Source organism: Hyla sarda, chromosome 7, assembly GCF_029499605.1.
Source record: "Hyla sarda isolate aHylSar1 chromosome 7, aHylSar1.hap1, whole genome shotgun sequence".
NCBI classification, from domain to species: domain Eukaryota; kingdom Metazoa; phylum Chordata; class Amphibia; order Anura; family Hylidae; genus Hyla; species Hyla sarda.
Genome location: NC_079195.1, coordinates 9,590,070 through 9,613,742, shown reverse-complemented (window position 1 = coordinate 9,613,742; position 23,673 = coordinate 9,590,070). Strand labels below are relative to the sequence as shown.

The 23,673-nt window shown below is 45.0% G+C and overlaps 1 protein-coding gene across 3 annotated transcripts in view; it reads left to right on the top strand.

Moving 5' to 3' along the window:
• Positions 1–23,673, top strand: part of LOC130282071 (inactive pancreatic lipase-related protein 1-like) — a 72,096-nt gene that overhangs the window by 30,826 nt on the left and 17,597 nt on the right. For all 3 annotated transcript variants that reach the window (XM_056529932.1, XM_056529931.1, XM_056529933.1), the window contains exons 5-8: positions 1,301–1,426; positions 2,508–2,642; positions 13,171–13,279; positions 15,155–15,271. In XM_056529932.1, coding sequence (XP_056385907.1) covers positions 1,301–1,426; positions 2,508–2,642; positions 13,171–13,279; positions 15,155–15,271 — 487 coding nt within the window. The remainder of the gene's footprint in view (positions 1–1,300; positions 1,427–2,507; positions 2,643–13,170; positions 13,280–15,154; positions 15,272–23,673) is intronic.

Below are 23,673 nucleotides of genomic sequence, written 5' to 3'. Positions count from 1 at the left end.
CCATAGACTTACATTGAGGGGGCGGGGTGTGACGTCATGAGGGGGCAGGGCTATGATGTCACGAGCTCCCAGCGCCGGCTCCAGCGTTCGGAACAGTTTGGTCCAAACACTGAGCAGCGGAGTACCCCTTTAATGGGACCTTATTGCTCTGGACCTAGTGTCTCAGGGTTATTGTGAATATATAGATTTTTGGTCCCAGACTTACCTGGGTTCTTTTGTGTTTAGGGTGCAGCAGGGAGATCACGTGGGTCCCCAGCGGTGGACCCCCCGCGATAAGACATCTTATCCCCCTATCCCCTGAAGCAACCGATCTACCTAATGTGGGGGACCTACCTACTCCTCCTTAACTGACTAACCCTTTGTCACCATCCCACTTTACTGTGTGTGGCACCAAAGGGCGGCATTATTATTGGTTGGGACCCAATAGGTGGGGAAAGGGAGGAAGGGTGCAGAGCATGTCTTTACTTTCATGCTGCCTGAATTAGGAGTCATTGGGGCGGTCCCTGGCAGAGCCTTGATTAATAAACCTCCCCATTTGGGTATATGGAGAGATATATAAATAAATGCCGATTGAGAAGGAAGAAGCCACCAGGGCCCATCCTAATAACTTTTTATTAATTAATCAAGGCTCTGCCAGGGACCGCCCCAATGACTCCTAATTCAGACAGCATGAAAGTGATGACAGGTAATGCCCCCTCTAGTGGAAGATCTGCTATAACAGGCTGGGCAGCCGGGGGTAAATCTGGTGGTTAAAGGGGTTCTCTGGTGGAATTGTATTTTTATTTTTTTAAATCAACTGGTGCCAGAAAGTTAAACAGATTTGTAAATTACTTCAATTTAAAAATCTTAATCATTCCAGTACTTATTAGCTGCTGTATACTCCACAGGAAGTTGTGTAGTTATTTTCTGTCTGACCACAGTGCTCTCTGCTGACACCTCTGTTCATGTCAGGAACTGTCCAGAGTAGGAGCAAATCCCCATAGCAAACTTCTCCTGCTCTGGACAGTTCCTGACACTGACAGAGGTGTCAGCAGAGAGCACTGTGGTCAGACACAAAAGAACTACACAACTTCCTGTGGAGCATACAGAAGCTGATCAGTACTGAAAGGATTAACATTTTTAAATAGAAGTAATTTACAAATCTTTTTAACTTTCAGGCACCAGTTGATTTAAAAAAAAAAAAATAATAATGTTTTCCACCGGAGTACCCCTTTAACTGAATCATGTGACCCCAGTTATCCACATCGTCCTCCCTTCTCTGTATGATGTAAGTTTTATCTTGACATTTTTGTTTCTCCAGGAGATCTTCCCCACCGACGTCTCCAGCTTCTCTTCCTCCAGATTTGACTTTGAGAAAAGGACGATTTTTATAGTTCATGGATATACCCAGAGCGGTCAGGAGCCCTGGATCATAAATATGTGCCAGGTCCGAAAACGCCAAATCCCATAAATATTGTATAACAGGGACAACAGAACTCTACTTCCATCACCCATAATCATCTCAATCATATTAAAGAGGTACTCCACTGCCCCAGGGTCCGGAACATCTAGTTCTGAACGCTGGGTGTGAGCTGTGGGGGTCGTGACGTCACGACCACGCCCCTCGTGATGCCACGCCCCCTCAATGTAAGCCTATGGGAGGGAGCGTGACGACCGTCACGCTCCCTCCCATAGGCTTACATTGAGGGGGGCATGGCCATGACGTCATGACCCCCGCACCCAGCTTTCAGATCTAAATGTTCCGGACGCTGGGGAAGTGGAGTACCCCTTTAATTTCCATGGCCTGAGTGTAGTCAGGTAGTGACTAATGTTCGGGTCATTTTCAAGACTGAGAAGCATGGCAGCACTCTGAAAATAACCCAAATGTAGCTGACTAGACTCAGGCCATTGAAATTAAAGGGGTGCTCCTGTGGAAATTTTTTTATTTTTATTTTTTAAATCAACTGGTGCCAGAAAGTTTAAACAGATTTGTAAATGACTTCTATTAAAATAAATCGTTATCCTTCCAGTACTTTTTAGCAGCTGTATGCTACAGAGGAAATTCTATTCTTTTTGAATTTCTTTTTTTGCCTTGTCCACAGTGCTCTCTGCTGACACCTGATGCCCGTATCAGGAACTGTCCAGAGCAGGAGAAAATCCCCATTGCAAACCTATGCTGCTCTGCACAGTTCCTGATACGGACAGAGGTGTCAGCAGAGAGCACGGTGGACAAGACAAAAAAAGAAATTCAAAAAGCAAAGAATTTCCTCTGTAGTATACAGCTGCTAATAAGTACTGGAAGGATAAAAAAAAATGTTTTAATAGAAGTAATTTACAAATCTGTTTAACTTTCTGTCACCAGTTGATTTAAAAAAAAGTGTTTTCCACCGGAGTACCCCTTTAATGGGGCCCTGTCCGAGCACAACTATGTGCGCATGCCATCACATGACAGTTTCCGGATGTCCCCGCCCTCATCATGTGACCCCAGCATCAGTTCCTCCCTCACAGTTCTCGTCTGTATCTTGCAGAAAATATTTGAGGTTGAAGATGTGAACTGTGTCGCCCTGGACTGGAGCAGCGGAGCCTTTTCCTTTTATGCCCAAGCATCGAACCACGTGCGTTATGTAGGGAGACAGATCGCCCGATTCCTGCAGATGCTAGAGGTGAGTGACGCCCAGAAAATATTCCCCGTTATCGGACACTTACATTTTATGCGGATGTGGTCATGTGGGTTGGGTTTGATAATTTGTGTAAAAAGGTGGTGTTTTTTTTTTTTAAAGATCTTGGACAGATTTTTGAGGATCAGATTATAGTCCTGGTGGGACTGTTTTCTTAAAGGGGTACTCCGCCCCTAGACATCTTATCCCCTATACAAAGGATAGGGGATAAGATGTCAGATCGCCGCGGTGCCGCTGCTGGGGAGCCTGGGGATCGCTGCTGCGGCACCGCGCTATCATTACTGCACAGAGCGAGATCGCTCTGCACGTAATGAAAGGCAGTACAGGGGCCGGAGCATTGTTACATCACGGCTTCGCCCCTTGTGACATCACGGCCCGCCCCTTTCAATACAAATCTATGGGAGGGGGCGTGGTGGTCGTCACGCCCCCTCCCATAGACTTGCATTAAGGGGACGGGCCGTGATTTCATGAGGGGCGGAGCCATGACGTCACGCTGCTCCGTCCCCCGTATCGCCCGTCGTTACGCACAGAGCGAACTCGCTCTGTGCTGTAATGAGAGTGGGGTGCCGCAGTGGGGATCCCGGGGGTCCCCAGCAGCGGGACCGCGGCGATCTGACATCTTATACTCTATCCTTTGGATATGGGATAATATGTCTAGGGGCAGAGTACCCCTTTAAAGGGGTACTCCACTGGAAAAACTTTTTTTTAAAATCAACTGGTGCAAGAAAGTTAAGCAGATTTTTTAAATTACTTCTATTAAAAAAAATGTTTATCCTTCCAGTACTTCTTAGCAGCTGTATACTACAGAGGAAATTCTTTGCTTTTTGAATTTCTTTTTTGTGTTGTCCACAGCGCTCTCTGCTGACACCTCTGTCCATGTCAGAAACTTGTCTAGAGCAGGAGCAAATCCCCATAGCAAACCTCTCCTGCTCCAGACAGTTCCTAAAATGGACAGAGGTGTCAGCAGAGAACACTGTGGTCAGACAGAAAGGAAATTCAAAAAGAAAAATAACTTCCTCTGGAGCATACAGCAGCTGATAAGTACTGGAATGATTAAGATTTTTCAATAGAAGTAATTTACAAATCTATATAACTTTCTGGCACCTGTACCCCTTTAATCCTGCTCTCGCCTGCTCCGGCTGGATTCTTATCTGTGAGATGGTGGTGAGTGTTTGGGAAGGAAGGTCTGGAGGAATGGAATAAGGACCGCAGCAGGAGACAGAGGAGCGGGAGGAAGGGGTCTGATTATTGGTGTGAGGCTGGGGGCACTCTGATTTTTGGTGTGGGGTAGGGGGCGCTCTGATTTTTGGTGTGGGATGGGAGGCGCTCTGATTTTTGGTGTGGGGTAGGGGGCGCTCTGATTTTTGGTGTGGGATGGGGGGATGCTCTGATTTTTGGTGTGGGGTAGGAGGCGCTCTGGTTTGAAACATAGAATGTGTTGGCAGATAAGAACCATTTGGCCCATCTAGTCACCCAATAATCTGAATCCTATCCATAGTCCCTGGCCCCATCTTATATGAAGGATAACCTTATGCTTCTCTCTCTCTTATATGAAGGATAGCCTTATGTTTATATCTGTCTTATATGAAGGATAGGCTTATGCCTATCTCTATCTAATATGAAGGATAGCCTTATGCCTATCTCTATCTTATATGAAGGATAGCCTTATGTTTAGCTCTGTCTTATATGAAGGATAGCCTTATGCCTATCCCTATCTTATATGAAGGATAGCCTTATGCCTATCTCTATCTAATATGAAGGATAGCCTTATGCCTATCTCTATCTAATATGAAGGATAGCCTTATGCCTATCTCTGTCTAATATGAAGGATAGCCTTATGTTTATCTCTGTCTTATATGAAGGATAGCCTTATGTTTATCTCTGTCTTATATGAAGGATAGCCTTATACCTATCCCTATCTTATATGAAGGATAGCCTTATACCTATCCCTATCTTATATGAAGCATAACCATATGCCTATCCCTATCTTATATGAAGGATAGCCTTATGCCTATCTCTGTCTAATATGAAGGATAGCCTTATGCTTATCCCATACATGCTTAAACTACTTCACTATATTTGCAGCGACCACTTCTGCAGGAAGGCTATTCCATGCATCCACTACTATCTCAGTAATGTAATACTTCCTCATATTACTGCAGAAACCTTTTCCCCTCTCATTTAAAACTATGTCTTCTATATAACACTATGTCCTCTATATAACACTATGTCCTCTTGTGGTAGTTTTTCTTCATTTAACCCCTTGAGGACCCAGGGTTTTTCCATTTTTTGCATTTTCGTTTTTTCCTCCTTACCTTTAAAAAATCGTAACTCTTTCAATCTTTCACCTAAAAATCCATATGACAGCTTATTTTTTGCGCCACCAATTCTACTTTGTAAGGATGTTAGTCATTTTACCCAAAAATCTACAGCGAAATGGAAAAAAAAATCAATGTGAGAAAAAATTGAAAAAAAAATGCCGTTTTGTAAATTTGGGGGCTTCCGTTTCTACGCAGTGCATATTTCGGTAAAAATGACACCTTATCTTTATTCTGTAGGTCCATACAATTAAAATGATCCCCTACTTATATAGGTTGGATTTTGTCGTACGTCTGGAAAAAATCATAACTACATGCAGGAAAATTTATACGTTTAAAATTGTCATCTTCTGACCCCTATAACTTTTTTATTTTTCCGTGTATGGGGCGGTATGAGGGCTCATTTTTTGCGCCGTGATCTGAAGTTTTTAGCGGTACCATTTTTGTATTGATATGACCAAAAATGCCCTATTTTGTAGTTTGGAATTTTTTTGCGCACACGCCATTGACCGTGTGGTTTAATTAATGATATATTTTTATAATTTCCACACGCAGCGATACCACATATGTTTATGTTTATTTTTATTTACACTGTGGTTTTTTTTTTTATGGGAAAAGGGGGGTGATTCAAACTTTTAATAGGGGAGGGGTTAAATGATCTTTATTCACTTTTTTTTTATTCACTTTTTTTTTGCAGTGTTATAGCTCCCATAGGGACCTATAACACTGCACACACTGATCTTATACTGATCATTGTTATCCCATAGGGACCTATAACACTGCACACACTGATCTTCACATTGATCACTGGTCTCTCATAAGAAACCAGTGATCGATGATTCTGCTGCTTGACTGCTCATGTCTGGATCTCAGGCACGGAGCAGTCATTCGGCGATCGGACAGCAAGGAGGCAGGTAGGGACCCTCCAGCTGTCCTGTAAGCTGTTCGGGATGCCGCGATTTCACCGCGGCTATTCCGAATAGCTCCCTGAGCTAACCGGCATACTTTCACTTTCATTTTTGACGCAGCGTTCAACTTCGAATGCCGCGTCTAAAGGGTTAGTATGGCGCGGCAGCTCGATCAATGCCACGCGCTATTAGCCATGGGTCCCGGCCTCTAACAACCGGGCCCGGGCCGGGAGGCCCTGCGTTATAGATCGGGAGCGGACTCAGGGCGTACAGGTATGCCCGGGGTCCTTAACAGGTTAAATCTCCTCTCCTCCTTTACCGTGTTGATTCCCTTTATGTATATAAAAGTCTCTATCATATCCCTCTGTCTCTTCTTTCTTCTATACATGTTAAGGTCCTTTAACCTTTCCTGGTAAGTTTTATCCTGCAATCCATGTACTAGTTTAGTATCTTCTCTGAACTCTTTATCCTTCTGGAGATACGGCCTCCAGTACTGCGCACAATACTCCAAGTGAGGTCTCACCAGTGTTCTGTAAAGTGGCATGAGCACTTCTCTCTTTCTACTGATTATACCTCTCCCTATACACCCATGAGCACTTCTCTCTTTAGACTGCTTATACCTCTCCCTATACATCCAAGCATTCTGCTAGCGTTTCCTGCTGCTCTATTACATTGTCTTCCTACCTTTAAGTCTTCTGAAATAATTACTCCTAAATCCCTCTCCTCAGATACTGAGGTCAGGGCTGTGTCAAATATTCTATATTCTGCCCGAGGGTTTTTACGCCCCAGGTGCATTATCTTGCACTTATCCACATTAAATTTCAGTTGCCAGAGTTCTGACCATTCTTCTAGTTTTCCTAAATCTTTTTTCATTTGGCGGATCCCTCCAGGAACATAAACCCTGAAACATATCTTTGTGTCATCAGCAAAAAGACCAAAACCATTGAGACCTTTTGCAGTATCACAAATAAAGAAATAAAACAAAATTGGCCCCAGTACAGATCTCTGAGGTCCCCACTGGAAACAAGACCTCGCTCTGAATATTCTCCATTGACTACAACCCTCTGTTGTCTGTTACTCAGCCACTGCCTAATCCACTCAACAATATGGGAGTCCATATGGGACAGTGTCAAATCCTTAATAAAATCTAGATATGCGATATCTACTGCCCCTCCACCATCTATTATTTTAGTCACTCAGTCAAAAAAATCAATAATATTTGTTTGACATGATCCCCCTGAAGTAAACCCATGTTGTTTTTCATCTTGCAATCCATGGGATTTTAGATGTTCCACAATCCTATCCTTAGTAGAGTTTCCATTAATTTTGCCACTATTGATGTCAGACTTACTGGCCTATAGTTGCTTTATTCCTCCCTTCTACCTTTCTTGTAAATGGGCACAACATTTGCTCATTTCCAATCTTCCAGGACGGCTCCTGTTACCAGTGATTGTTTAATTAAATCTGTTAATGCTTTTGCTAGCTCACCACTAAGCTCTTTTAATAATTTTGGATGTATCCCATCAGGCCCCTGTGACTTATTTGTCTTCACTTTAGACAGCAAACGTAGAACCTCTTCCCCTGTAAAGACACCTGCATCAAAAATTCATAAGTCTTCCTCCCTAATGGAGGTCCTTTTCCTTCTTTTTCTTCTGTAAAAACTGAACAGAAGTCATCATTAAGGCAGTCGGCTAGCCCTTTATTCTCTTCTATATACCGTCCTTCCTTTGTTTTTAATTTAGTTATTCCTCGTTTTAATTTCCTTTTTCATTTATATATCTGATGAATTTCTGATCCCTTTTTTCACAGACTGAGCTAGTTTTTCTTCTGCCTGCGCTTTAGAAGTTCTTATAACTTGCTTGGCCTCTTTCTCCATAGTCTTGTAGATTTCCCTATCTTCATTGCTCTGGGTTGTTTTATAATTACTAAATGCTATTTTTTAGTTTTTTATGATTTTGGCCACTTCTGCTGAGTACCACAGTGGTCTCTTCCTTTTTCTGCTTTTACTGACAAGTCTAATGCAGTTTTCTGTTGCCTTCAATAATGTGTCTTTTAAGTAATTCCATTTCTCCTGGACTTCATGTAATCCGTTCCAGTCTGATAGGGACTCATTTATGACTAATCTCATTTTTGAAAAGTCTATTTTTCTTAAATCTAGAACTTTTCTTTTTGTCTTGTGTGACTCCTTCACTGTTCTTATATTAATCCACACTGATTGGTGATCACTAGAGTCCAAGCTTTTGCCTACAGTAATATCACATACCAAATCCCAATTTGTGAATACCAAATCCAAAATGGCCTCCCTCCAGGTTGGCTCCTCAACCACTTGTAGAGATAATCCCAGTAGGGAATTTAGAATATCTGTACTCCTGGCAGAACTTGCTGTTTTGGTTTTCCAGTTTATATCCGTAAGATTGAAGTCTCCCATAATGATAACTTCTCCTTTCATTGTCATTTTAGCCATTTCTTCAACTAGTAGATCATCTACTTCTTTAACTTGGCCAGGCGGTCTGTATATCACACCTACACGAGTTACTGTCTGATTACCAAACTGCAACGTAACCCAAACTGACTCTATGGTTGCCTCACTAACTTGTATTAGGTTAGATTTTATGCTATCTTTCACATATAGGGCCACTCCTCCTCCTTTCTTGCCTTCTCTGTCTCTTCTGTATAAAGAGTACCCTGGTATGGTTATATCCCAGTCATTGCTATCCTTAAACTATGTCTCAGTAACAGCCACTAAATCTACGTTCTCAGATTCCAAGTTCATTGATTTTATTACCTAAACAGTGGGCATTTGCAGACAGGACTCTGAGCTTGTCACTTCTTAACCTCTGTGCTACTGACATGTTCTGGCATTGTTTCTGGGTGCAATTGGACTCATGGATTTTCACTCTTTTGCACCCCCCCCCCCACCCCTTCCTAGTTTCAAATCTTGGAATTGTTCACAGATTACATTCGTTCCTTTGAGAGAAAGATGCAAACCATCTTTTTTGTACAGTTCCTCTCTATTCCAAGTAGAGCTATCATGAGACACAAGGCCAAATCCTTGCTCTTGACACCATTTACTAAGCCTAAGTTGAACTCCTTAATGCGCCTCTGCCTATCATTCTGAACGTTATGCACAGGCAGAACTTCAGAAAATGAAACAGTGGATGCAAAATCCTGTACATCATTACCAAGTGTGATAAAAGATGCCTTCACCTCTGAAACTTCATTGCAAGCCAAGTCATTTGTCCCTAGATGGACAAGAACATCCACGTCCCCTTCCTGCTTTGCTTGCTTAACAATATTAAGAATATGTCTTCTATCTCTTCTAGCAGTAGCACCCAGGAGACATCTGACAAAACCATTTTCCTTAAGCTCCACACTTCTTATGATTGAACCACCCAGCAACAGCTGCTTCCTTTTAGATTTTACTTTATCTTAGAAACATAGAAACATAGAATGTGTCGGCAGATAAGAACCATATGGCCCATCTAGTCTGCCCAATAATCTGAATACTATGAATAGTCCCTGGCCCTATCTTATATGAAGGATAGCCTTATGCTTATCCCGATCTTATATGAAGGATAGCCTTATGCTTACCCATGCATGTTTAAACTCCTTCACTGTATTTGCAGCGACCACTTCTGCAGGAAGGCTATTCCATGCATCCACTACTCTCTCAGTAAAGTAATAATTCCTGATATTACTTTTAAACCTTTGCCCCTCTAATTTAAAACGGTGTCCTCTTGTGGTAGTTTTTCTTCTTTTAAATCTCCTCTCCTCCTTTATCGTGTTGATTCCCTTTATGTATTTAAAAGTGTCTATCATATCCCCTCTCTCTCTCTTCTTTCTTCCAATCTATACATGTTAAGGTCCTTTAACCTTTCCTGGTAAGTTTTATCCTGCAATCCATGTACTAGTTTGGTAGCTCTTCTTTGAACTCTCTCTAGAGTATCTATATCCTTCTGGAGATACGGCCTCCAGTACTGCTCACAATACTCCAATTGAGGTCTCACCAGTGTTCTGTACAGCGGCATGAGCACTTCCCTCTACTGCTAATACCTCTCCCTAATACACCCATGAGCACTTCTCTCTTTCTACTGTTATACCTCTCCCTATACATCCAAGCATTCTGCTAGCATTTCCTGCTGCTCTATTACATTGTCTTCCTACCTTTAAGTCTTCTGAAATAATTCCTCCTAAATCCCTCTCCTCAGATACTGAGGTCAGGGCTGTGTCAAATAATCTATATTCTGCCTGAGGGTTTTTACGACCCAGGTGCATTATCTTGCACTTATCCACATTAAATTTCAGTTGCCAGAGTTCTGACCATTCTTCTAGTTTGCCTAAATCCTTTTCCATTTGGCGGATTCCTCCAGGAACATCAACCCTGTTACATATCTTTGTGTCATCAGCAAAAAGACATACCTTACCATCGAGACCTTCTGTAATATCGCTAAGGAAGATATTAAACAATATTGGTCCCAGTACAGATCCCTTAGGTCCCCACTGGTGACAAGACCGCGCTCTGAATATTCTCCATTGACTACAACCCTCTGTTGTCTGTTACTCAGCCACTGCCTAATCCACTCAACAATATTGGAGTCCAAGCAAAATGACTGTAGTTTATTGATAAGTCTTCTATGTGGGACAGTGTGAAAAGCCTTACTAAAATCTAGATATGCGATGTCTACTGCCCCTCCGCCATCTATTATTTTTGGCACCCAGTCAAAAAAATCAATAAGATCTCTTATTTGTCCTTGGCTGCAGTCTTGCATATATTAGACATAGGAGTCGATGGTTCCTCACCTTCTGTGCTTGAGCCAATATCCATGTTGCCCTTACATTCTGATGTCCATGTTGCCCTTACATGATTCTTGGTGTGGGGTAAGGGACACTCTGATTTTTGGTGTGGGGTGGGAGGCGCTCTGACTTTTGGTGTGCAGTAGGGGGTGCTCTGGTTCTTGGTGTGGGGTAGGGGGCACTGTGATTCTTGAAGTGGGGTAAGGGGCGCACTGATTCTTGGTTTGGGGAAAGGGCGCTCTGATTTTTGGTATGGGGTAGAGTAATTCTTGGTGTGGTGTAGGGGGTGCTCTGATTCTTGGTGGGATGTAGGGGGGCGCTCTGATTCTTGGTGGTATGTAGAAGCGCGCTCTGATTCTTGGTGAGATGTAGGGGGGCGCTCTGATTCTTGGTGGGATGTAGGGGAGGCACTCTGATTCTTGGTTCTTGGTGGGATGTAGGGGAGGCACTCAGATTCTTGGTGGGATGTAGGGGGGTGCTCTGATTATTGGTGTGGTGTAGGGGGGCGCTCTGATTCTTGGTGTGGTGTAGGGGGGTGCTCTGATTCTTGGTGTGGCGTAGGGGGCACTAATTCTTGGTGTGGTGTAGGGGGCACTGATTCTTGGTGTGGTGTAGGGGGCACTCTGATTCTTGGTGGGATGTAGGGGGTGCTCTGATTCTTGGTGGTATGTAGGGGACACTGATTCTTGGTGTGAGATAGGGGGGTGCTCTGATTCTTGGTGTGGTGTAGGGAGCGCTCTAATTCTTGGTGTTGTGTAGGGGGTGCTCTGATTCTTGGTGGGATGTAGGGGAGGCGCTCTGATTCTTGCTGTGGTGTAGGGAGCGCTCTAATTCTTGGTGGGATGTAGGGGGCTCTCAGATTCTTGGTGGGATGTAGGGGGCTGCTCTGATTCTTGGTGTGGTGTAGGGGCGGTCTGATTCTTGGTGTGGTGTAGGGGAGCTCTGATTCTTGGTGGGATGTAGGGTGGCTCTCTGATTCTTCATGTAGTGTAGGGGCACTCTGATTCGTCGTGTAGGGGGTGCTCTGATTCTTGGTGTGATGTAGGGGGGCTCTCTGATTCTTGGTGTGATGTAGGGGGGCTCTGATTCTTGGTGGGATGTAGGGGGGCGCTGATTCTTGGTGGGATGTAGGGGGCGCTCTGATTCTTGGTGGGATGTAGGGGGCGCTCTGATTCTTGGTGGGATGTAGGGGGGCGCTCTGATTCTTGGTGGGATGTAGGGGGGCGCTCTGATTCTTTGTGTGATGTAGGGGAGCTCTCTGATATTTGGTCGGATGTAGGTGGGCGCTCTGATTCTTGGTGGGATGTAGGAGGGGCACTCTGATTCTTGGTGAGATGTAGGGGGTGTGGTGTAGGAAGTGCTCTGATTCTTGGTGGGATGTAGGGGAGCTCTGTTTTCTTGGTGGGATGTAGTGGGGCACTCTGATTGTTGGTGTGATTTAGGGGGCACTCTGATTCTTGGTGCGGTGTGGGGGGCTCTAATTCTTGGTGTGGTGTAGGGGCACTTTGATTCATCGTGTAGGGGGTGCTCTGATTCTTGGTGGGATGTAGGGGGGCGCTCTGATTCTTGGTGGGATGTAGGGGGGGGCGCTCTGATTCTTGGTGGGATGTAGGGGGGGGCACTCTGATTCTTGGTAGGATGTAGGGGGGCACTCTGATTCTTGGTGGGATGTAGGGGGGCGCTCTGATTCTTGGTGAGATGTAGGGCGTGTGGTGTAGGGAGCGCTCTGATTCTTGGTGGGATGTAGGGGAGCTCTGTTTTCTTGGTGGGATGTAGTGGGGCGCTCTGATTCCTGGCGAGATAGGTGGTGCTCTGATTCTTGGTGTGATTTAGGGGGCGCTCTGATTCTTGGTGGGGTGTGGGGGGGCTCTGTGATTCTTGGTGTGATGTAGGGGCACTCTGATTCGTCGTGTAGGGGGTGCTCTGATTCTTGGTGTGATGTAGGGGGGCTCTCTGATTCTTGGTGGGATGTAGGGGGGCGCTCTGATTCTTGATGGGATGTAGGGGAGGCGCTCTGATTCTTTGTGTGACGTAGGGGGGCTCTCTGATTCTTGGTGGGATGTGGGGGGGCGCTCTGATTCTTGGTGAGATGTAGGGGAGCTCTGTTTTCTTGGTGGGATGTAGTGGGGCACTCTGATTGTTGGTGTGATTTAGGGTGCTCTCTGATTCTTGGTGTGGTTTAGGGGGAAATCTGTTTTCTGGTGTGGTGTAGGGGGGCACTCTGATTGTTGGTGTGATTTAGGGGGCTCTCTGATTCTTGGTGTGGTTTAGGGGGAAATCGGTTTTCTTGGTGGGATGTAGTGGGGCACTCTGATTCTTGGTGGGATGTAGGGGGCGCTCTGATTCTTGGTGGAATGTAGGGGGCGCTCTGATTCTTGGTGGGATGTAGGGGGGTGCTCTGCTTCTTGTGGGATATAGGGGGGTGCTCTCATTCTTGTTGGGATGCAGGGTCTCTGTCTCCTATGCTGATAATTTTCTTTTATTATTATACAGGAGACATTTAATTATTCTGCCATAAAGGTTCATCTCATTGGACACAGTCTCGGAGCTCATATTGTTGGATTTGCAGGGAAGTCTCATAAATTAATTGGTCGGATCACCGGTGAGTAGAATATTAGAGGGTGGAGGCAACAGTCATCTCTTTATCCTTAGAGGGCAGGGTCAGCAGAGTCATCTCTTTATCCTTAGAGAGTGGGGTCAGCAGAGTCATCTTATTATACTTAGAGGGCAGGGTCAGCAGAGTTATCTCTTTATACTTAGAGGGCAGGGTCAGCAGAGTTATCTCGTTATCCTTAGAGGGTGGGGTCAGCAGGGGCATCTCTTTATCCTTAGAGGGTGGGGTCAGCAGGGGCATCTCTTTATCCTTAGAGGGTGGGGTCAGCAGGGGCATCTCCTTATTATTAGAGGGTGGGGTCAATTTGGCCACTATACAATGTATGCAGCTGTCTGCTTCCTGCTCTGTTTTATGGTTGCCCATCTATCCCTAACCACTTTTCTGCCTTTAATTTTTTTTTATTAACTTAGAAATGCCATTTTGTCTGCCTGGTAGTGTGCTCACTACCAGGCAGACTTCCCCAGCAGGCACAATGTCACTGATGCCTGCTGGGGCCGACACTTCCGCCCTTAGTTCACTATACAGGGGCCCTCCAGCTGTTTCACCACTACAACTCCCAGCTTGCCCTGACATCTATTGGTTGTGAGTGCATGCTGGGAGTTGTAGTGGTGAAACAGCTGGATGCACCCTGTGGTGAAAACAGTATCTGAGTTACGGCCGCGTAACCCGCACCCCGCAACCCGTTCCCCCGAACCCCGCAACCCGGTCCCCACTGCGCTCCCCCCACCCCAAAAAAGACATACCCGTAGAGTAAAGTGCAGGACTTCAGCGGCGGCGTGTGTATGCAGGGAGGCGGAGCCGGCGTGCGAGCCAATGCACTCCTCTGTATTCTCAGTGCTCACTCCCGCCTGTCTGATTGACAAGCAGGGAGCGAGCACAGCCTGAATGAATTTGGACCGATTGCCCGGCCGGCATCGGTCCGAATTCAGGCGTGACGTCACGCCAGGCTGCAGCCGGCCTCTATGAGGGAGACCCCTAGTGGCCGTTTTTAACATGTAAACATGTAAAATAAACTATTTTAATTTTTTTTTTTATTATTAAACTATATTAGAGATATGTTGTAGTACATAAGTATTACAACATATAAAAAAAAAAAGTTTGTGACAGTGCCCATTTAACTGTGGCAAACAGTTGCAGAAGAAAAAAATTTGGGGGCAGAAGAATAAATTGTGAGGCCCTTACTAAGCTCAAGGATTGCCCCATGAGTATGCCCCAGGGACCACCCCCAATTTAATTAAACTGGTATATAAGGAGGAAATATTACTATCATATTATTACTGGCAAAAAACAGTGTACAAGGAAGAATATTATCACCATAGATACTACTATCATACTGTTACTGATCAAATCTTGTATACCGAGACCAATCTTACCAATAATACCAGCATACAAGGAGGAATATTATTACCATACATATTTCCATCATAATGTTACTGACCAAATCCTGTATACTGAGGCCAATATTACCAATAAGACCAGTATACAAGTAGGAATCATATCACTATACATATTACCATCATACTGTACTGACCAATATTACCAATAATACCATATACATAAAAAAAATACCATATAATACCATATACAAAAATGGAGAAATGGTTTGGGCACTAAGGGGTTTCACCTCCTACATCTGCCCCCTTGGGCACTAATATTACACTTCTGGGCACTAACATTACACACAAGACCTTTTTGATAGAAATGTAAGATATTTTATATCACGACAAGCGCACAAGATGTAATCCCAAACACTGCCGTCTATGATCACAGGAATGAGTCCGCGCAGGTTTTCTGCTCGTTGTTGTGTTTGTGTTCTTCCTTTCGCTCCTTCTAACATCAGGTCTTTTTTTTTCCCACAAAAAGGTTTGGACCCGGCAAACCCGTACTTTGAAGGGACGGACATTGTTGTTAGACTAGACAAGACGGACGCCATATTTGTAGATATCATCCACACAGACTCAAAGCCCTTCACTAGTCTTGGTGAGTTTTGTGTTTTTCTTTAATTTCTATAGATTTTTTTCATCTGTTTAGGAGCTCCGGAGTCCGTTCCTGAGACAAACAACAGAGCTTAAAGGTCCCTTTCACAGCAGACACAAAGGGCTTCCAATTGGTCCCAACAGGTCCCATTGACTTTGGATGGGGTTCATCAGGTTTCCACCTGGTGTCCATGCAGGAGATGAATAGAGAAGCCTGCAGTCATTTTTTTTTTTTGTCCAACTCCCGTCATTTTACAGAATCTGCGTATGGACCTCCGATCCCAGATGTGAACGAGGCCTGAGACCTGTGCGTGTAACCATGTTCTGTGAATATTGGTGCCCATTACAGTCTGCTGGCCCAAAGCTCTTGCTTTATATGGTGGAACATGGAGTGTTTGATAAAAAGCCTCACAATGCTAGTGTGATCATGTGATCCAGAGAGGGCAATGGCTTGCACACAGCCACAACCTCATGGTAGAGCATGCGCACTGCCGTCCTATTCAAGCACTGCCACTCCATTCTATGGCTATGTTCACATGATGGAATTTCCTGCAGGAGTCCTATTGATTTCATTGTGATCCTGTTCACATCTGGAGCAGAAATTCAAATTCCAGTGTCCCCAGAAAGCGTAGACATGTCCGAGCGATCCTAGCGCCATGTTCTGCCAGCGCTAAGTCTCCACTGAGACTTTCCGTGCAGACATTAACCCGTGTGAACATAGCCTAACACCATGGAGCAGCCAGTGAGTAAGAACAGCACTTTTCACATAAAAAAATATAGATATATATTTGTGGTCATGGCTACGGCAGTATGCCAATGATGACCCCTAAATACATGTACTTAACTAGGATGGTTGACGGTGTGCCCAAACCATCGTCGAGGGTAAAACCTATAAGGGGGCATACCCTAAGGTGAAATGTGAGAATAAAGGGGAGGGAGGGTGGGTCACAGACCAGAGACCTGCGACGGAGATGAGAAGCAGCGGGCCGTATTTTATGGTGAGTCTCCGTCCCTCCCACAAACACAGGCTGATAAATCAGCCTTAACTATTTGTGGTCATGGCTTCGGCAGTATGTCAATGATGACCCCTAAATACATGTACTTAACTAGGATGGCTGACGGTGTGACCAAACCATTGTCGAGGGTAAAACCTATAAGGGGGCAAAGAGCCAAACCAAAGTAGGGTAAATTCTATTTATTGATAATTGTAAAGCCAGTTTACAAAAGCATGAGACATATCAATAAATGGCTTACGGACATAATGGGCGAAACAAGACAATCCCCAATTACCCAGCTTCCTAATAATATGCCTAGGAACGCCATGTTTTGAAGCGGCTGAGGCAGCGCCAATTTGAAATTAATGACCATGAGGTTGATGCCCAGACCAACCACAATAGAGCGTATGTGACTTATGAACTGGGACGACATTAAGGCATGCCCAGCAAATGGAAGCAAAGGACTGGCGTCTGAAGCATCGCTTAAAAGAAACAATAAATCTTGCAATACATGGACCGGACACCAATCATTAAATGAACGAAAATATCTGACCTCGACTGGAGGACCAACCTGGAAGGTTTTAGAAATAGGAATGAACAAAACAAAATGATCCTCGCACCAGACAAGCTGACCTTTTGACAAAACTTTGTCGCTGGCAGCAACTCTGGTGAATTCACCAGGATGGAGGAGGCCATGGAAACTAAGATACTTAGCTGCCTTGATTACACGACTAGGTTGATGGTCAAAAGGTGCTTTGTCTATAGAGAGATTTATGAACAAATTGCTAGAAACAGGTTGCCTGCTAGGAGAGTTAGCCAGGTCGCATTTTGTATTCCCCTGAGAAGAGCTTTCACTTCTTGAGAGGAAAATACAGATTCTCTAATGGGATTGTCTAATATTAAGAAATATTGGACCCTAGCCAAACACAACACAACTTAATGATGATGAAAGCCTGAAATCAAATATTTTTTACGAAACAAGGGTCATGATGAAAAAGGAGAAGTGATTCTAGAAAATCAACATTAATGTTGGCTAGTCATGCTGGTTTGAAGAGCTGATTTGGGGTGCGCCCTAAAACATATAGAGCACACGTGCAGAGCTCTGCCCTTGTTGTAGTTACACACTGCCAAATTATAATTGTTACATATTTGACTTCTCCCTAAGGAAACAATAGGGCGACTTAACTTGTCGGTTATCTGTGCCGATCTCTGATGCAAGATTGCACTGGACGATGAAGCCTTACTCTGAGAGGGAGAAGAGCCGACATTGGGGCACCAGTTGATGGAATGATATATAGACTGGCAAAAAGAACAAATCGGAGCCTTAAGCCCCGCGAAGTGGTGGCTGAACAACTCCATATCCAACGAAGCCCAGTTTGTAACATGCTGGAACTGAAGCAGCGCCGCTGCCGCCCTCGCAGGGAAAGGCCGGTGATAATCATAGAATGAATATCCTCCATACTTGATGCCTAAGTCCATAACTCTAAAGATAAGTTTCCAGCTCCTCTCGCCTCTCAGGATGGGCTGAACAAATGACGTCTCTGAAAAGGCTGAAAGCCAAAACAAATTCTCCAATAGACAGCTTTTTATTGAGGCATGCGTCCTTAGTTTTGAGGACTACAGAGACATCGCCACGCGTGATTGTTTTGTTCTCTACAATGTCTTGTGTCGCGAGTAGAAGGGAGGCAAGATTGATGTCCTTACCCTCTAAAATCTTGTTTCTGATGGTTACTGGCACGAAATGGGAAGAAGTAATGTCAGGCGTAGCCAGACCCCTACCTGCGGAAGTTGCCTGGGAGGTAGAAGCTGTTGGCGGGTGGGCTTCCTGATGGCTCTTTATCCTCTAATGACTGGAGCCTATCTTGCATGCAGTTCATCATTGCATGTAATTGAGTTAAAGACAATTGTATGGTGGACATGGGAACTTGCTCAGAAGTAGTGGCTGCCGATTCTGACATGGAAAGTCTGTATAATTCGGCCTTTCTAGCTGAGGCCGGGTAACGAATCCCTCTTCTAGACAGCTCGGCTGTTAGTTTGGGAATAGTCCAGTTCTTTAAAGAGGAGATGCTGCCATGATCTGAAGCCTATGTTTCCAGGCTTGACGGAGCGTCTTCGATATTGGAAACGGGAGACATGCTGTAAGCGAAATTGTATGAACTGAATTAACCCCAGCAGAATTCAAATGACGACCAGAACTTATACTTGAGTAACGGACTGAATAGATGTAAGCTGAACCCATGACGACTCGACAAGACCTGAATGGCGACAAAGGATTGCTTGGTTAACTGGGCTGAATAAGCGAGCGCTGAGACCATAGGCGTGCGCACAGGGTGTGCCGGGTGTGCCCAGGCACACCCTAATCACCGCGGCCGCGGAGCAAAAGGGGCAGCTGCCCCGGGCCCTGTAATTCCTGGGGGCCCAAAAGCAGCTCTCCCCTTTTGCCCCATGGGCCCTGTTTAAGCTGATAAAGGCTGGCGGGCCAGGCATCAGGGGCCCGGACAAAATGTTAGTAGGAGGGGGCGGGTTTGCGCCGCACGCTACCTTTTTATGTTCGCCGCCGCCCCCGTTATGAACCCAGGCAGCCAGTACCGCAATGGCTGTCTGGGAGATGGTCACGTGATGTGCGACGTCACGGGTGGCATCATAGAGAGGAGCGGAGCAGAGAGAGTCTCCCGCTCCTCTCAGTCCCCACACGGCCGCTTCCAGGATCCAGGCCGCAGCATGGGACCCACCGCCGGATATGTGAGTATGTATAATGTGTGTGTGTGTGTGGTGTGTGTATGTGTATGGGGGTATTTATTATATAGTGTGTGTGTGGGGGGGGGGATTTATTATATAGTGTGTGTGTGGGGGGTGGGGGGGATTTATTATATAATGTGTGTGTGGGGGGGGATTTATTATATAGTGTGAGGAGGGATTTATTATATAGTGTGTGTGTGTGTGGGGAGGGATTTATTATATAGTGTGTGTGTGGGGGGGGGATTTATTATATAGTGTGTGTGTGGGGGGTGGGGGGATTTATTATATAGTGTGTGTGGGGGGTGGGGGGATTTATTATATAGTGTGTGTGGGGGGTGGGGGGGATTTATTATATAGTGTGTGTGGGGGGGGGATTTATTATATAGTGTGTGTGTGGGGGGGGGGATTTATTATATAGTGTGTGTGGGGGGGTGGGGGGGATTTATTATATAGTGTGTGTGGGGGGGTGGGGGGGATTTATTATATAGTGTGAGGGGGGATTTATTATATAATGTGAGGGGGGATTTATTATATAATGTGTGGGGGGGTGGGGGGGATTTATTATATAGTGTGTGTGGGGGGGGGGGGGGGAGGGATTTATTATATAGTGTGAGGAGGGATTTATTATATAATGTGTGTGGGGGGTGGGGGGGATTTATTATATAGTGTGTGTGGGGCGTGGGGGGATTTATTATATAGTGTGTGTGGGGGGTGGGGGGGATTTATTAGATAGTGTGTGTGTGGGGGGGTGGGGGGGATTTATTATATAGTGTGTGTGTGGGGGGGGGGATTTATTATATAGTGTGTGTGTGTGGGGGGTGGGGGGGATTTATTATATAGTGTGAGGAGGGATTTATTATATAATGTGAGGAGGGATTTATTATGTAATGTGAGGGGGGATTTATTATATAATGTGAGAAAGGAGGAAATTATACATGTGAGGGGAGGATATTGATTATTATAATCCTCCCCTCACATATATGTAACATCTCCCTCACATGTATAATCTGATAATCCCCTCCTCACATTGATTATCCCTTCACATATATAATATCATAATCAGATTATATGTGAAGGGATAATCAATGTGAGGAGGGGATTATCAGATTATACATGTGAGGGAGAGATGTTACATATATGTGAGGGGAGGATTATAATAATCAATATCCTCCCCTCACATGTATAATCTGATAATCCCCTCCCCCTGTACGTATCCTGAACTGATCCTGAGTTATATCCTGTATTATACTCCAGAGCTGCACTCACTATTCTGCTGGTGAGGTCACTGTGTACATACATTACATTACTTATCCTGAACTGATCCTGAGTTATATCCTGTATTATACTCCAGAGCTGTACTCACTATTCTGCTGATGAGGTCACTGTGTACATACATTACATTACTTATCCTGTACTGATCCTGAGTTATATCCTGTATTATACTCCAGAGCTGCACTCACTATTCTGCTGGTGGGGTCACTGTGTACATACATTACATTACTTATCCTGTACTGATCCTGAGTTATATCCTGTATTATACTGCAGAGCTGCACTCACTATTCTGCTGGTGGGGTCACTGTGTACATACATTACATTACTTATCCTGTACTGATCCTGAGTTATATCCTGTAAATCTTTTTTATTAGAAAAATGTAAATCATAACAAACACAAAACCAGCACAACTTTGCCATAACTGAAAACAACAACATAAACCCAAACTTTACATTTCAAATAAAAGAACATAAATCCTGCCTAACCGGCCAGCCCAGTCTCCCTAGAAAATACTGGAGACGCACCTTACATAACCAAATATCTAACAACACTTACATACATACTCAACTTGCATTACCAAAAAAAAAGAAACATAAAAATAGCACTATTTAGCTGTAACTCAAAAACACCCAAACTTGGGAAAACACACACAACAAGGACTCCCACTACACCCCATTAATTTAATGTCTATACTTCTTTTGTATCTTTGTATGAATAAGGCTGGTCTTTCCGGCTGAAACGCGTTACCTTGTGTCCTGCTATCCTTTGGCTTGAACCTACAATAAATTTTGGCTTTTATTGCACGTCATCCTGCGCTGGACCATCTATTTCTTCATATGTATATATACACATACTTTTTTATTTGATTTTGTTTCTTTCATATTTTCCTAATTGTTAAGAAGGAAAATTAAATCTATAACTCAAAAACACCCAAACTTGGGGAAAAGGAAACCTAGACCAAAGAAAAATGAAATCCACAACGGGATACAAAAATACCAAAGAAAAATTACTACAAAAATAACAACTGGTTCGACTTCCATAATATAAGATAAACAAAATTATAACATTATACATATAGACTATATACACTATATACACCTAAATATACAGAAAACACACCTACAAATACAATAAAACAACCTACACTAAACTGTCACTTCACCCACACCACCCGCCCTCCTGTACATGGGTCAGAGTCCATACAGTTCATAGTCCTCAATGTCCAGTTCATAACTGACCCATGCCAGGTCCACCAAAACAAACAACCACCACCACCCACAAATATACCCTCCCAACCTAGAACTCCTCCCAACCAACTTTATCATTATCAGCATTACAATATATATAAACACACAATACAACCCACTTTAGGCCCAAGTTCGGTGCCTGTAAGCCCTTCATAACCTTAACAACTGAAAACAAAACAAAAAGCTATGATGCACATGCATTAGCCCACCACCAGGAAGAAGGATGGCAATCCTGATACATACAAAATTTATATTCTTTCCCTGACTCCACCCTACCTCTCTCCCTACCATTATCCCTAAAAATAAACTGACCCTACTATCACCCTAACCCTGTCCCTACATCACTGTCCCTAACCAAATCAAGGGTACTCTACCCAAAAGGTCTAGTACCTAGGGCACATCAAAAGAAAACCCTCTCCATAGGTGAGAAGCCCTACTGGTACCAAGACTGCCATACTCCAAAGACCTGATTTTCCCGAGGTCACCAGTGATGTTCCTGCAGACCTCCACCTCGGAGAGGACTTTCCGCTGTGTAGATACTAAACACCGTGCATTCCACGTGTAGTACCTAACCACTAAACTGACTAAGAATAAAGTGCCCCGATCACGGCCACCCAGGGTCCTGAATGCCCCATAAGCCCACTCCGGATAGGTAAGGCCGGCAAGTTGACTGCAGCCGATGGAAGCGCCCACCCGGTTGTAGACCCCTATATTAAAGGGACAATGAAGCAGGAAATGTTCCATGCTTTCCAGCATGTCCCCGCACTCTTCTCGGGGACATCCCCGGTCATCAGATCTCCTACACTTCAAATTGTCCCTCACATATAGCTTCCCCTGAAAGCAGCGCCAGGCCAAGTCCCAACACTTCTGGGGGATCCTTTTTATGTTTAAAAGATACAACCCTACCCTCAGATCCCGACCTGAGCAGTCCCTGAGCGCCAGAGGCTTCTGGAAGTGGGTCAACAGAACCCGTGTGTCAAGGAACTGCCTTGACTGAGTCCTGATCTCCCACACTCCCAGACCCCACCGACGTATCGCCTTCAGAGTCGGGGTAGCGTAAGCCGGAAGATATCCATGGGGCGTACGGAGGTCCTTCACTTGCCCTCCTGTCTCCCATTCCTGGAAGAAAGGCCGAAACCACTCCCTGCAGGAGAGTACGCACGGAGGAGCCCTCTCTGACCAGAGGTTCGAGATGTTAGCTTTCAAGAAGGTGTTCGTTAAGAACACCACAGGGTTTACCATAGATAAACCCCCTAGTCGCCTCGTGCGGTACGTAACCTCCCTCTTGACTAGGTTCATCCTGTTCCCCCATAAAAGTTGGAAAAACAGGCAGTAGACCCTAGTGTAGTAAGCCTCTGGCAAGATACATACGCTGCCCAGATAGATAAACAAGGGGAGCAGGTACGATTTGATCAGGTGTACCCTTTCCCTGAGGGTCATAGACCAACCCTTCCACTGGTCCACCTTCTGAGTGGCATCCTGGAGCTTACCATCCCAGTTTTTGGTGGGATAATCATCCTGGCCGAATGTGATGCCCAGAATTTTTGCTGACTCTTGGGGCCCTGGAAGGGTGTCCGGGAGATCAAACGTGGGATCTCCCCCTCCCAGCCAAAGACTTTCACACTTATCCCGGTTGATCTTAGACCCGGATGCCTCCGAGTAGCGTTCCACCTCCGACATCACCACATCAGCCTCCTCTTTCGAGGACACGAAAATGGTGACATCATCAGCGTACGCCACTACTCTCTGGGCAACATCCAGCTCCGCCAGACTCATCCCGACTCCCGCCAACGGCCCACAATCTACCCTCCGGACGAAGGGGGTCGATTGCGAACACGTATAAAAGCGGGCTCAAAGGACAACCCTGACGGACTCCGGACCCCACCTCAAAAGAGTGGCCAGACCAACCGTTCACCAGCGGGAAACTCTCTGCCCCTGTATGCAAGATCTTAAGCCAATTAACAAAAGTACACGATAAGCCATATCTCAGGAGGACGGACCAGAGGTAGTCATGGTTCACCCGATCAAATGCTTTGGCCTGATCCAGGGACAGCAAGTACCCCTTCCAGAGACCCGCACTACTCCGCTCCACTGCCTCCCTGACACTAAGGACCCCACTTAAGGTGCTTCGGCCTGGAACAGAGCAGTGCTG